Source organism: Callorhinus ursinus, unplaced genomic scaffold, assembly GCF_003265705.2.
Source record: "Callorhinus ursinus isolate GAN/ISIS: 27379988/994484 unplaced genomic scaffold, GSC_fseal_2.0 scaffold10, whole genome shotgun sequence".
Lineage (NCBI taxonomy): Eukaryota > Metazoa > Chordata > Mammalia > Carnivora > Otariidae > Callorhinus > Callorhinus ursinus.
Genome location: NW_027397072.1, coordinates 6843678 through 6859722, shown reverse-complemented (window position 1 = coordinate 6859722; position 16045 = coordinate 6843678). Strand labels below are relative to the sequence as shown.

General features: G+C 35.1%; 1 protein-coding gene across 6 annotated transcripts in view; it reads left to right on the top strand.

Annotated features, from left to right (window-relative positions):
• Positions 1-16045, top strand: part of KIDINS220 (kinase D interacting substrate 220) — a 102990-nt gene that overhangs the window by 11896 nt on the left and 75049 nt on the right. For 4 of the 6 annotated variants that reach the window (XM_025867711.2, XM_073896966.1, XM_025867707.2 and 1 more), the window contains 6 exons: positions 3465-3563; positions 4286-4384; positions 9519-9617; positions 10568-10669; positions 13310-13408; positions 15616-15813. In XM_025867711.2, the coding sequence (XP_025723496.1) occupies positions 3465-3563; positions 4286-4384; positions 9519-9617; positions 10568-10669; positions 13310-13408; positions 15616-15813 (696 nt within the window). The remainder of the gene's footprint in view (positions 1-3464; positions 3564-4285; positions 4385-9518; positions 9618-10567; positions 10670-13309; positions 13409-15615; positions 15814-16045) is intronic. The other 2 variants (XM_025867708.2, XM_025867705.2) reach the window with 1 other exon arrangement.

Sequence of the window (16045 nt, the reverse complement as noted above, 5' to 3'; positions counted from 1 at the left end):
TCTTAATGAAAGTAAGGTCTTATTTTTCTCACATGATGACAAGCTGGAGGAACCATTCCAAGATTGTTATGATGGCTTCAGGATATCTTCCCAGGCTCCTTCTGCTCATCTCTCCACTCCTCACTGAGTGCTGGTGACTGCATATCAGCCATCTTGCTACAACTCCAGCATTGTGTCCACATATGGGGCAAGAAGAAGGAAAAAGACATGCTGGCTGAGCTAGTCTAATTACTGAGCTGTCCTGGGAGACTTAACTAGAGCAGTATCATGGGATTATTTCCAGCTGCAAGTGAAGCTGAACAATGTGGATTTTTTTACCTGAGCACATTGCTACCCCTAAATAAAATCCTGTCACTCTGGGTACTGGAGAGACAAATAATAGTTTTTGTGAGAGAAACTAATGACTGTTCAAGTCTTTTGTCTGGCTTGTTTCTAGTTAATCAAATTTATACCATCTTTCTTATTTGTGTTATAGGTATTTATGCACATCTATGTTATTTTTTCCTCATACTTTAGAAGCACCTATCTCTGTGAACAATCTGAAATGTGAATGTGACCCCAGAAAGTAAACAGAAAACTTCTGAGTCTCTGGAATTACTAATCTGAAAACTCTGATGTGAAATTCATATATCCTTAGGGCCATGGATTCAGGATTAATTGGCTTTAATTTATGTATTATACCAATTACTTTGTTATCTCACTTTTTATCTCAGTCGTTTAGAATGGAGAAGGATGTTATAGAAAGTTTGTCAAAGGGGTGTTAGAGCTGACAGAGGCAAGCTTGGTGTAATAATTGATGTCTGTAGTTATGACTCAATTGTAAACATGATGTTTAAGGTAATCTGTTTAACAAGTAGTAAGTAATGTGTGCATTGCTTTTTAAAATAACGGTTATCATAAAATATATAATCAAATTTAATGTTTAAAGGATAAATTTTTTCACCTGGAAAATCTATTTGTGCATACCTCATTCGCTAATGACTTTGGTTGAATGATGTATAATTTAGTATCCATTGTTATATAAGAATGTCTCTATTTAATGTGATTTACTTTTAACTTTGTTTAAACGAGTATTTGTATTTAACTCTTTACTTGTATTATTCTTATAATAGCATCTGTTGTACTTTGTCAGTTATTATAATTATTTGCTTTTTTATATGTTGCCACTGACGGATTTTTTTAAATTCTTTGAGCCTTTGCTCACTCATTTACTCAACAAATATTTGAGTACCTGTGTAACAGTCATTGTCCTTCACCCTGGCGATACAGTATTATTATTATATTATTATTTTTGCATTTACACTTATGTTTATTTTTTTCATACAGTATGATATTATTTTCAGATGTACAATTTAGTGATTCAGCACTTCCATACAGTACCTGGTGCTCATCATGACAAGTGCACTCCTTGATCCCAATCACCTTTTTAACCCATCCCCCACCCGTCTCTCCTCTGTTAACCATCAGTTTGTTCTCTATATTTAAGAGTCTTTTTCTTGGTTTGCCTCTCTTTTTTGGGGAAAACAATATTAAATTAAAAAAAAAAAACAGACATGCTTCTCACCCTCATGGAGTTTAGAGCCTTTAGGAGAAATGGACAATAATCAGTTGTTAATCACACAAATATAAGTAATTACAAACAAGGATTAGTATAGTAAAGGAAGATTAGAAGGGGTTAGTTAGGCTTCCTTGAAGGGTTGATGTTTGACCCAAGAGCTGAAGGATGGGTGGCAGTTAATTGGGTGGGACAGAGGGAAAACTTTGTGTGAGTGTCCAGAGATGGGAAAGAGCTTAAGGGTATGTTGGTGAGGAGGAAATGGCATGGAGTAAGTTTTGAGGTAGTCCTGCCATGGCCACTGTAAATATTTTGGTTCTGATCCAAAAGAGCAATAGAAAACCACTGAGGATTTTAGGCAGAGAAACGATGCCATATTAGCATTATAAAAAATCACAGATATTTTCCCCCACACTGATACACACATAATAAGTAGATGCTTAAATAAATATTTGTCTAATTGAACTTAATTTTTGGTGTAAATTTTTTCTCATATACCTTAGTAAACCTTTAGTACTATCACTGTTAGCCCAGTGCTGCTCATCTGTTTCATACCATGGCACTTACAGAAGATTGACCACGTGTGTATTGTACTTGGGGTAGATGAATCTTGCTGCTGGAGGGAACCCATCCCAGACCTGGCTGCCCGGGTCCTGCCGCACTGTCTCAGAGCTCAGAAGTACTGTCTCTTACTATTGTGGCTCATTCTAGGCATGCAGGCTGGGCAAGTGTGTAATTAGAAGAAGCTTTAGTTTAATGAATTAAGGTTTTAAGGGAGGTCTTAAAAAACGATATATATATTATATATAGTACCTATATTGTTTTTATTTATTGTTTTACTTTTCCTCTCTCTTGTCCTGATGAACATCTTATATATACAGTTAAAATCATGTTCTATATCATATTTTATCTGGTATAGTTAGAAAATTTGGTTATTTTTTTTGAATGTTTATGTAGCTTTATTTACAATCAAACACCAGAAGCTAACAAAATGCTTTTCAATAAATGAATGGACAAATAAACTGGTACATCCATATTCTGACAACCCAGAATGCAATTGTGGTCCACTAGTCAGAATGGAAGCTTATGAATGGATCACTAATTTTAGGCAATATGCACCTTTTTTTTAATTATTTTTTTTATTATTATGTTATTAATCACCATACATTACATCATTAGTTTTTGATGTAGTGTTCCATGATTCATTTTCTGCGTATAATACCCAGTGCTCCATGCAGTACGTACCCTCTTTAATACCCATCACCAGGCTAACCCATTCCCCCACCCCCCTCCCCTCTAGAACCCTCAGTTTGTTTCTCAGTCTCTCATGGTTCATCTCCTCCTCCGATTTCCCCCCTTCATTCTTCCCTTCCTGCTATCTTCTTCTTTTTTTAACATATAATGTATTATAGATATGCTAAGATTTTTATATATATTGTGCTAATTACTTTTCAGAGCCTAGTATTCATGTTTACTTACTTTGAATGAAATTGTAGTGCCAAAACCAGGCTACTAATGCTGTAGTAAAAAAATGTTTCAGGGATGCCTGGGTGGCTCAGTCAGTTGAGTGTCTGCCTTTGGCTCAGGTCATGATCCGGGGGTTCTGGGATTGGGTACCACATCAGGCTCCTTGTTCAGCAGGGAGCCTGCTTCTCTCTCTGCCTGCTGCTTCCCCTGCTTGTGCTCTCTCTCCCTCTCTCTCTTTCTGACAAATAAATAAAATCTTCAAAAATTTTTTTTTCTCTTTGACTTCTATATTATTAGCAAACTGAAAACTTAAGATTTCAAAGGTGTTTCTAAATTTAAGAAATTCTGTAAACAATGTTTAACATACTGTCGTGAAAACGTAACTGTGGTATATTTAACTGTGGCATTTCATAAAGCCTTCTTTGTCTTTTATATTCTCTAGTGTGGCCAGACCCCATTGATGATAGCTGCTGAGCAAGGCAATCTGGAAATAGTGAAAGAGTTAATTAAGAATGGAGCTAATTGCAATCTGGAAGATTTGGTATATATTAAAATCATCTACTTATTTTTTGTCTTTTTCTTTTCCTTAACTTTGCTCTTTGTTTTTAAGAAGTGATTCAAAATTAGTAGATTACAGTTGTTCTTTCAGATCTATCTTAACTTTGACTAATAATATGCTAAGTCAGTTTTTTAAAGGGGTGATGGAGGAGAGAAATTTTTACTTTAAATGAAAGGTCTCAGCTCTTCATGTTTGTATATGGATGGCACTGGCTGAATAGAAGCACATATACTTGGATACTTGTAGCCTTTATTTAAAAAAAAAGGACAGTAGTTTTTTCTTTATCACGTAGTTTCGAAATTTATCATATGGGATCACCTTAGTTTAATAGCCTACGAATGTGCTCTTAAATCTGATGACAGGCTCTTTAATTTCAATTTATTGTAATGGTTGCCAGCCACAAGGATTAGCTTTAAGGTTTTGATAGTCATCTTTTCTTTTTTAAAAAAAACACAGTATATGATTAGACGTCCAGTGAAAAGACTGACCAAGCAGTTGTGAAAGCACTTCGGCACCACTGCCTGAGGCACAGATATGCTCTTAACAGAGCTCACGCTGCAGTGTTATTTTAGAGTAGTTCACAGTGGGTCAAATCATGTCAGTTTGGTATGATCATTTGGTATGTAAACTCAAATTTATTTTTCCTCACTTTGGATTGTTATTTTTGGTTTTGAAATGATAACATTGGTGACTGTGCGTTTAAGGATAACTGGACAGCGCTTATATCAGCGTCAAAAGAAGGGCACGTGCACATTGTGGAAGAACTGCTTAAATGTGGGGTCAACTTGGAGCACCGCGATATGGTATGTACGTTGGTTATGGTGTGTTGTTTAATTAGCTGGAATCTTATTAACAGTAATAGGTATGTCTGGAACATTGTATTTTTGTTGGGGGGGGTTATAATCTTTCAGGATTTGGGGCTGGGCATTGAAACAACTCTCAAGAATGTGTGAAAACCCAGGGGATATAATGACCATTGTAGAATATTCTTAGTCATCATTTTCAGTTTATTTCAGAGTTTAAAATTCTGAAATATTACTAAAAACAACTCATTAACTTTCAATATATCAATGTTTTAAAACTTATATGAGAGAATGGTTTCCTTTAAGGGGAACTTTAAGAGGGACGGTATAGTTTTAAAAATATTTTCAGTTGTTTAAAGTTATAATTTTCAGAATAATACTTATAAATTTAAAAAATGTTAATCGTGTTAAGGCATGAGCACATTACTAGTCCGTACACATTACAAGTTTAACAAAATATGACCCTTAATTGTCTTAGCTCTTATTTGCTCCTGGCATCTGCTTAAGACATAAAGATGAAGAAAGAGATCATTTCTAGCTTATTTATTCTGTGAAATGTTCAGCCTTTTCCAAAGTTAATTTTAACAGTGAAAGAGAGGAAGGAATTGATCTGCCTTGATGTGTAAAACATACTACTTTGCTGATATGAAGTGCAGGCGGTCTGAGTTTTTAAGAAACTGCAGCATTCTACCATCTTGTACTTACTATTATATTATAATTATAATTTACACAGTATGTTTATCTCTATAATCTTAAATGTATTCTCAAACTTAATGAAGTAGGTGGCATACTTATTTTTATAGGAAGATAACAGAACTATTTATATCCTACTTATTTCTGAAAAGAAGTTAAAGTATATTGCTATAAAAGTTTAGGGAGAGAAGATCATGATGTCAGTAACCTAGGCAGAGGATGGGTTGGTATGGCAGGTGAGAGTAAAATGTGGTGTTCTCATCTTACTGGGATATAAAGTAGAAAGGAAATGTGTGGAGGTACCTAGTTCTCAATATTTTATTAAAGGCACCCAAACCAGTTAATCAGATGAATTAATATTAGGTACCTATTCTATGCCTGGTCTCTTTATGTGCTTTAGCTTCTCTATGGTTAGTTGACTTCTCAGAACAATCCTCTGGGCTAGGGATGCATTTTGTTCTCAATGTATATAGTTTCGGAAATTGAAACTGGAAGTACCCTTTGCCCAAAGCAATCAGGCTGAGTTTTGAACCCAGGTCTGCCTTACTACAAAAGTTTTCTCCTCTATTGCTCTTCCACATATATTAATAGGAAGTTAGGAACTATAAAGGACACATTATGAATGTGTCAGACTTAGTAAGATTTGTACAAAGTGATCTTAAGCTTTTTTAGTTTTCTATATGTTTCTTTATTTCCCCTAAGTAATTACGACAGCATCTTTTAACATATTTACAGGGTCTTAATGTTTGGCTTTAAAACACCACAATTGGGGAAACTGAGGGCTGTGTCTCCCTGAATAGTTAGTGTTGAGGGACCCTGACCTCAACGGACTGGGTGGGTGGTAGTAACTGCTGAGCTGTGAGGGAAGGCAGAGTCCCTGGGACTTGTGTAGGGGAGGAGAGTGTCCGCCAGGGTTTGTCTGTGGGTTCAGGAAGAGCCAGGATATAACATCTCAAAGTCTAGTGAGGATTTTTTTAAATGTAAGGATTTTTTTCTTAAGGGGACCTTTGTGGGCGCTAAACTAATGGTATTCAGTTCTAATCTTTTCATTTTGCAAATTCAGGTATAGTTTTCTCCTAAATTCTTGTGTAGGGTAACATTATACAAATTAAAAAGAGAGCATGATATTAAAACAATTCTGGGCAGGCATTTTAAAGATTAAAATATTGACTAAATGCTAAGTTCTATAATTTGACCTAAATAGTCAGCCTTTCCTTGTCTTTCATGACCTTGACCCTTTTAAAGATTGCTCCTCTGGCATTTTTGTCTCTTATTTTTTTATTTTAGTTTTTTAAAGATTTTATTTATTAGAGAGAGAGTGAGTGCATGAGAACGGGGGAAGAGGGAGAAGGAGAAGGACAAGCAGACTCCCCACTAAGCAGGGAGCCTGACTCGGGGTTTGATCCCAAGACCCTGAGATCGTGACCTGAGCCTGTGGCAGAGGCGTAACCCACCCAGGCGCCCCCTCTTCTGGCATCTTTAGGATGTCTCTCAATTTAGATTATCTGATGTTTCTCATGATTAGATTGAGATTGTGCTTTGTTGGGAAGGATAGCATGGAGATGGTATTCTCTTCTAAGCACACCACATCAAGGTACATGATAGCAAATCCGTCACTGGTGATGTTAACCTTGATCTCTTGGTATGGTCTGCCAGATTTACTCACTGTAAGATTACTGTTTCCGCCTTTGTAATTACTAAGTATTTTGGAGAAGATACTTTGAAACTATACAAATGTCCTGCTTTTGATTAAACTTTCACTCATTTACTTTAACATTTACCAATGTGTCTTGCATGCAGCAGTTACTACTGTGGTGTTTTAATGGTGATTTTTCTACTTCCCTCATTCCCAATACGATGATTAATTTGCATTCTTCTGTAAGGAAGAGTTCTTTCTCTTTCCATGTCTCTCTCTATGTATTTGTATGTAGTTAGATATCTATACATATATATATATAGTCTGATGAACATTTATTTTATTCTTTGGGTTATAATTTAGTTCTGTACTTACTTTCCTGCTCAGGTTGTTCCAACTTTGGCCATTGGGAGCTTCTGTGCCCTTTTGAGATACCCTATCTTTTTTTTTTAAAGCACTTCCTTACTTTCTGGCATCATATACTTCAGGCCCATGTTTATCTTGTATTTTTCCTGGCTTATTTTCCTGATTATCAGCCCTGGAATCAATCAGTTTTCCAAGGAACCATGGTTTCTTTTATCGGAAAATGGTATTGAGAAACCAATGTCTTGGTTTAGGTGTTAGGTGAGCTTATTGTTACTGGGATATCACTATTTGTAGTCCTTCTCAATGGATAGACATAGAAAATACATGTCTGTATACTAACTCTTGCATATACATGCATCTATTTCTATATTTGTGTGTGCTTGTATTTTTTTTTTTTTAAGAGACCAGGTTGATACTGCTAACCCAATTTGTTACAACCTTTTCCCTTTCCCTAAGTTGTAACTCTTCTCTGATGGTGACAAATCTGGCTCTATTATCTACACAATATATTTACTTATTTGTTCAATTCTAGTATACAAATAAAGCAGTTCCAGAATTTCTAATTAATACTCCGAGAGAAACAGATTTACCTACTAAGTACAGTGTTTGTGTACAGTTCTTTCTGTCTTTAACATTACAGTATTCAGTCAAAATATTGCTTTCCAAACTTACCTAAGGTTAGCTTCTAAGTAGTTATGTGATTTTGTGATTCATTTGTAGTATAGTTAGATTGATTTGGTCCAGTCTGTATTGAATTTTTTCTTTCCATATTCTGGTTGATTTTTTAAAAATTTGCATACAGTAAAATTCACTCTTATGGTGTATAGTTCCCTGGATTTTGACAAGTGCATGTCTTATGTCTACCACCATGTTCTTTTTTTTTTTTAATTTTTATTGTTATTTTAATCACCATATATTACATCATTAGTTTTTGGTGCAGTGTTCCATGATTCATTGTTTGTTCATAACACCCAGTGCTCCATGCAAAACGTGCCCTCCTCAATACCCATCACCAGGCTAACCCACCCTCCTACCCCCCTCCCCTCTAGAACCCTCAGTTTGTTTTTCAGAGTCCATCATCTCTCATGGTTCGTCTCCCCCTCTGACATACTCCCCTTTTCTTCCTCTCCTGTTATCTTCTTCTTTTTCTTTTTTCTTAAAATGTGTTGCGTTATTTGTTTCAGAAGTACAGATCTGTGATTCAACAGTCTTGCACAATTCACAGCGCTCACCATAGCACATACCCTCCCCAATGTCTATCACCCAGCCACCCCATCCCTCCCACCCCCAACCACTCCAGTAACACTCAGTTTGTTTCCTGAGATTAAGAATTCCTCATATCAGTGAGGTCATGTGATACATGTCTTTCTCTGATTGACTTATTTCACTCAGCATAACACCCTCCAGTTCCATCCACGTCGTTGCAAATGGCAAGATCTCATTCCTTTTGATGGCTGCATAATATTCCATTGTTGTATATATACTACATCTTCTTTATCCATTCATCTGTCGATGGGCATCTTGGCTCTTTCCACAGTTTGGCTATTGTGGACCTACCACCATGTTCTATACAGAGCAGTTCCATCACCTCAGCAGTACCCCACCTGCTCCTTTATAATTATCCCCTCTACCCACTCCTCAACCGCTGCCACCACTGATCTGTTTTCCCTTTCTACAATTGTGCCTTTTTCAGATCAGGGCAGGTATTTTTTAATCTCCTTTTTAGTGATGATGAAAGAGACTCAGAAGGATTAAGTGATTTATATTCTCAGAACCAAATGTGGATTTAAACACTGGTTTAAAAAAAACAAAACATTTATTCGTATAATTTGATTACATTGGTCTTTTTTACTGAATTGCATTATAGCTGAAGAGAAAATTGCTTAAAATAAAAAAGAAAAGAAAATTGCTCCTATAGTTTAGAAAATAGAATGTCATGATGTTGTTCATTCACGCTGGAAATTGTGACCTGCAGATCCTCTGCCTCAGTATTCTCTTGATTTTAAGAAGAGGTGCTATAATCTGGGATTTATAGGATGTGTTTAATGCAGGAGTTGAATATGATTGCCAGAATGCCTCTCTAGAAAAAGTCTAGACTCATACAAGGAAATCTAGGGACATAGAAAGTGTTTTGAAGAAAAAATTTTTGAACAGCCAAAATAAATCTTGGAAATTTGAAAAATCGAACATGAATGTTCTCTATTTTAGTTTCCATGATACAGTCAAAATTTGGAGTAATTTTGGAATTAAGAGATTTGACTTATTTCAGATTCTATTGTGTATTTGTCTGGGGAGCTTGGGGATTTAAAACTACATAGTAGTGCCTTCATACACAATGGTTTTATGTAGAAATAGTCAAAGAAGGAACTTCATTAATGACATTTTGTGCTTGGAGATGACCGGTCAAGTTTTCTGTCCCCTCAACCCTTTTTTCCTTAGGGAGGATGGACAGCTCTTATGTGGGCATGTTATAAAGGCCGTACTGAAGTGGTAGAGTTACTTCTTTCTCATGGTGCCAATCCAAGTGTCACTGGTTTGGTAAGTATTCACAAAAATTTCACTCTAATATGAGTGGTAAGTTCTTTTAGGTAATACTTAAGGCTGATTGTATTTTAGACTTCAGATTGGAAAGAAATTATCTAGATGTTAATAAAAATAATAATGCAAGATGTGATGTCAAATCACAGTGAGAATTTTTTTCTCAGGCTAAGCTTATTTCTCAGTTTTTATCAACAAAAAGGCAACTCTTAGAGCTTAAATGTTAATTATAACATATAGCATTTCACAAGGAGATTTTTGAAATCCCTAAGTCACCTTGCCTGTATTCTGTGGGTATGCATTCTTAATCTAAACTTAATTTAAAGAAAAAGGGTATTTACCAAATATCCATACCATTTTTCTGTACATTTCTTTACATGGTAATACATGCATTGCTGTTCTGTTTGAGACTTGATCTCAGACTGCTGATTGAGAGATTATCCTTCTGATGGGGGACATCCTTTTATACTGTATACATATGTCAGATAATCATGTTGTACACTTTAAACATCTTGCGATTTTGTCAGTTATACGTCAGTAAAGCTTTTTAAAAAAGGAGAAACTTATTCAAGTTAATAGAAGGATTATGTAAGTTAATGGAAGGATTTTATTTTACATTTCTCTTATTAGTGTTTCCTATTGGCTAGATAATCATATTAAATGTATTAATCTGTAAAAATAAATGTGTTCATAATATATGTATTTAAGGTTGAGTACATTTTATTAGCTGATTATGTCTTATGAGTATTAATATGTTTTTTAAAGTGGAGAATGATCTGTAACTTGGTTTTTTAAAATATTACTTTGTATTACTCCCTTTACTATTTACTTTTCTTAGCAAATGTGTGTTGTAAATATCTACCTAAAAGATTTTTCTTTCCCTCCCTCCCTTGCATTCTCCCTCCTCTCATCTCCTTTTCTACCTACTTCCCCACCTACCTCTCTCCCAGCAGTACAGTGTTTACCCAATCATTTGGGCAGCAGGGAGAGGCCATGCAGATATAGTGCATCTTTTACTGCAAAATGGTGCTAAAGTCAACTGCTCTGATAAGGTAGGTCAGCAGGATCTTTCCAGGTTCCAGTTCATATTATGTCTACTCAGTATGTCTAAATGCAAGTTTTTTCATGTGATCTCATGAGACTGTGCTGGTGAATCTTCTATTTATATATATGAATATATTTTATATAGATAGATATCTCATAGGTGGATTCCTTACACATAGTAACTCTCCCTCCATTGTTTTCTTTACATCACATTCATCATTCTCTGGAAAATAGATAGGGATGATTCCTGTTTTCATTATTTGAAGTTTTCTATTGTAACTCTTATTCCTACCTTCAGTCCTAGCTGCTTTCTATGTATGGTTGTCAGAATGATCTTTGTAAAATTCAGGTTTAGTTTTTTTTTTCTCTCTCTCTTATACTTAAAATGCTGAAGACATCAATCCCTGGTATGATGTGTGTAGACAGGCCTTGGCTCCCTTTCTGCCCTTTCTCCTGCCATCTGAACCCTAAAACTGCCTGCCTGCCAGACTGCCAAAGGATGTGGGTGCCTGGATTCATCTGTTTTTAGCCCTTCCATGCCTTTGCATGTGCTCTTTCAGTGTGAAGAGCTCTTTCCTCTTCGTCTGCTTTACTTTCTGTTCATCCTTCACGCTCAGCTCATTTGCCATACGCTTTAGAAAATTTCCCAGAATTTTGTTCTATTCATTTTTTAAATCCTTAACATTCATCTCAAACATTTAATAAGTATTTATTTAATTAGAACTTGACACATTGTGGGTAACTGTAATCTTTTCAAATTAATAACAATTCAGTGAAATATAGGAAAATAGCTAATAATTAGACATTTTTGATAATTGGAATATATTCTTGAGTATAAATTTAAGTAAAATAATATTGCTTAACCTGATGGGAATGTTGGGAATCATCTTACATTAATCTGGGTGGTGCTTGTATGGGTGTATATATATGGAAAAAAATCAAGTAATGCATTTAAGATAGATGTATTTTATTTATTTTTTAGATTTTATTTGAGAGTGAGAGAGAGAAGTGGGGGAGGGGCAGAGGAAGAGGGAGAAGCGGACTCCCTGCTGAGCATGAAGCCTGACCCACGCAGGGCTCAATCCCAGGACCCTGAGATCATGACCTGAGCCAAAGTCAGATGGTTAACCAAATGAGACACCCAGGTGCCCCTAGACTGATGTATTTTATACACTTTATGTAGGTTATGCTCATTTTTTAAAAATATCACCTAAAATAATAGGTTGATAAGGACTGTAAAGAGACTATTGCAAATACTTATAATATGGTACTTAAAAATATTGTATTGGGACTGTTCATTAATTCAGAATGGTTGTCTTCTATTTTTTTTTTCTTTTCAAATTCTTGTTTAAATTCTAGTTAGTTAACATACAATGCAATGTTGGTTTCAGGAGTAGAATTCAGTGATTCATCACTTAACATACAACACTCATGCTCATCAAGATAGGCTGTCTTTTAATTCAGATTAGTGAGGTTTTATTTTATGTCCAAAGTGGATATGATTCTCTCTATTGATGTTTTTGATTTGACACTTTAGTATGATTGTGAAATCTTTAATTTCTCCTTCTGGCATATTGAAAAATGGTTTATATGACCTGGTATTCAAGGCCCCTCCAGAATCAGGTAGTATGCCACCTAGTCTGTCACTCTGGCATTTTGAGAAAATGTTTAGTACCTACTGTGTGCAGTACCCTGTATCTGTACTAAACACAGAAGATACAAAAACAAAGTTCCTCAGTCATACTTGCCACATTTAAAGTGCTCAGTAGCCATATGAGACTCTTGGCTACTGTATTGGCCAGTGCAGAATTATGGGAGCCTTTCCATCAGCATAGAAAGTTTTGTTGAACAGAGCTATTATAGAAAGTAGGCGTTTATTACATGTTTATTTCAATCTGTAGTCTCATGTAGTTAAAGATCACGGTGGGTATGTCTCTTGATTGCCAGACTTCCCAAAGACACAGCATTGCTTTTATGCATAATGTACAATTCTCTGATGTCTTTTGAATCACATTCCAGCTAAAGGTGCTTTTAAGTGCAGTTTCTAAGGAAGTTTATTTTATCAAGTTTAGAGGCTAATTAGGGGGTGGTGGTTAAGAGCACAGACTGAAGCAGGCCTGTTGGGGTTATGGGTCTTACTCTACCTCTTAGTAACTTTGTGACTTTAAACCTGTAATTAATTTCTCAGGGCCTCATTTGCTCTCTGTGAAAATGTGATATTTCAAATTCTCCTTATTCTTGTGATAAAGATGAGTTATGTGATAACCATGAGTTAACCCATGTAAAGTACTTAGAATTATATTTGTCATTTGGTTGTTACTCTTTTTGCCTGTAGTCAGACTGTTGGACTTTAAATTGTATTTCACAAGATACAGGAAGCAAGGAAAGCTTGTTGAAAATTAGAGGCCATGTGACTTTATGATGGAAAAAATTGTCACTAATTATAAAAGTTGTTTCATACAGCGGTTAGTCATCTCTTCAGGAGAAAGACACTGGGGAAAATATGGCTTATCTAGGATTAAAATTATAATTTGTATAAATGGTAATTTAAGAATACTTAATATGAGTTTTATTAAAATTTGTGTTGAGAAAGTTTCTTTTACTACAGCTCTGATAATAATTTTACATTTGTTACTATTTTTTTATAGTATGGAACTACCCCTCTTGTTTGGGCTGCACGGAAGGGTCATTTGGAGTGTGTTAAACATTTATTGGCCATGGGAGCTGATGTTGATCAAGAAGGAGCTGTAAGTATATTTTCTGTTTAATAAACCCTGGTAATAGAGATACGTTTTTAGTTTTAAGGGAGAGAATATTCTTTCTTAGTGTATGTCTAGAAAATTTTTCCTGTAGTTCTTAAGTGATACTTAGAAAAACAAGCATTTTCTTTCTGTTATCCTGACAAATATATTATGTTCTAGATAGTATGTATTATAAACATGCTTTTAGGGATCTATTGTTAATGCGTGTAAATTTTGGGAGGCTAAAACTATAAAGAACATCTTACAGTAATCTTACTATTGATTGAATCAGTATTGAAATACTCTTTTATTTTTATTTTATTTTATTTTTTTAAAGATTTTTATTCATTTTGGACAGAGAGAGAGAGACAGCGAGAGAGGGAACACAAGCAGGGCGAGTGGGAGAGAGGGAGAAGCAGGCCTCCCACTGAGCAGGGAGCCTGACGCGGGGCTCGATCCCAGGACCCTGGGATCATGACCTGAGCCGAAGGCAGACACTTAATGACTGAGCCACCCAGGCGCCCCTTGAAATACTCTTTAAATCAAATAGTTTGAGATACTGTTAATTGTGGGAAAAAGTTATGCCCTGTTAAAATACCTTTTCCTTAAGATTTTAAAATATTATAATTTTTGTATATTTTTAGCTGTGACTTATTTTCCTCCTCTAATAGATTTAAAAATGTCAGAAATCAGTGGTCAAAATGTAGAAAGCTTAAAAACTGGTTCAATACATCCTACCAAGTAGCAGTTATTAATAACTTGTTGAGCACCTGCTGTGCCTGCAGCCCTGTGCCAAATGTGCTCAGGGTTCTGGAGAAGCCTAACGGATGGCTTTTCTGTTGAACTTGTGAGATTATAGTTAAAGGAAATGCTATTTATGTTCAAGAAATGATTAATACAGAGTATTCTTTGTAAAATTAAGTATTATGTGAGATAAATGAACTCTAAATCACACTTGGCTTAATATCAACCAATTCCTCCTGTTTTCCATATTGGCAGAAGCTACTAATTGCTGACCTTTATGGAGTATATAATATTTTTAGTGCCATGTAGAGAAAGAGCATGATTCTTAGACAGCCATGAAATTCATACCTTTCACTTTCCTTTTTTCTGGACAGTTTTATCAAGTGGATAAGTGGCTTATTTCTATGATTTTTGACTCTTAACAGGATTTTAAAAGGCTATCTTAATATGTGAGAGAATTATGACTCATTTTGGGGGGCTGATCTAATGACTGAAATATTTCAATAAGGAGATTATATGACATCTCAATATAGATCAGTTTCTCAGGAAGCAACTTTAATACTTCTTTTGGTAATGAGTCAGGTTCTTCTATTAGGTGATTTATTGTTATAAATTAGATATGCAGATTTTATTTTATTATTTTTTTTTTGAGAGAGCATGCAAGCAGGGGAGGGACGGGGGCGGGGAGAGAGAGAGTGAATCCTCAAGCATACTCCCCACTGAGTGCAGAGCCTGATGGGGGGCTAAATCCTGGGACCCCAAGACCATGACCTGAGCTGAAATCAAGAGTTGGCCACTTAATCAGTTGAGCCACCCAGGCGCCCAGATGTGCAACTTTTAAAAGAACCACTAAAAATGAGATCATTTTTGGGAAAATGTGGTTTCTAGATCACTGTGAAAGACAGAAGAATATATTATAATTTATTGAAATATCCTGTAGCTATTAATTCATTGTACTTCAGTTTTCCTACAGATTTTTTATACTTTTTTTTACTTTAAATTTTATTGTTATGTTAATCACCATACATTACATCATTAGTTTTTGATGTAGTGTTCCATGATTCATTGTTTTACAGATTTTTATTATAAACAATTCTTTGTTTGAAGCCTGATTGACCTTATTTTGGATTATTTAATTTAGAATGTGTTTCATTTTGAATCATCCCATCTCATCTCATTATATTAGTGAGAGGGTCTGTTTATTGTCAGCGAATCCAATTTCAGATTATCATTTGAAGAGTTGAATGTTGTAACTGTCCTGTTGACTCAAGAAAATTAATGTATCTTCAAAAACAGAAAATAGACTTCCTAGCCAGTTTTGGTATGTGACTATTTATATTGGCATTTCATTATCAGAAATCACTCTTAATAATAGACCACTTTTTTGAAAACATCAGTTTTATGACTGTGGCATAAATCATATGTTTTCTAGATTATACTGATTTCTTGGGCTTGTTTTTGTTTTTTAGAATTCAATGACTGCACTGATTGTGGCAGTAAAAGGAGGCTACACACACTCAGTAAAAGAAATTTTGAAGAGGAATCCAAATGTAAATTTAACAGATAAGGATGGAAATACAGCTTTGATGATTGCATCAAAGGAGGGACATACAGAGATTGTACAGGATCTCCTCGATGCCGGAACATATGTGAACATACCTGATAGGGTAGGTTACCTATTTGAGATTTGTCTTCTAGTGGTAACATAATGGAAGATTATCTTCTCACACCTTTTCAGGATTCTTCATGTATGTCATACATTTGTTTTAATAAAAGATAAATTTTATTTCTACTTTTAAAACTAAGAAGTTAAAATGTATGCAATCTTTCTGAAGAGTGTTGTTTTTAATCTTTGTCAAATAATATTGTTACTGAAAATGTCACATGTACTATTAGTCT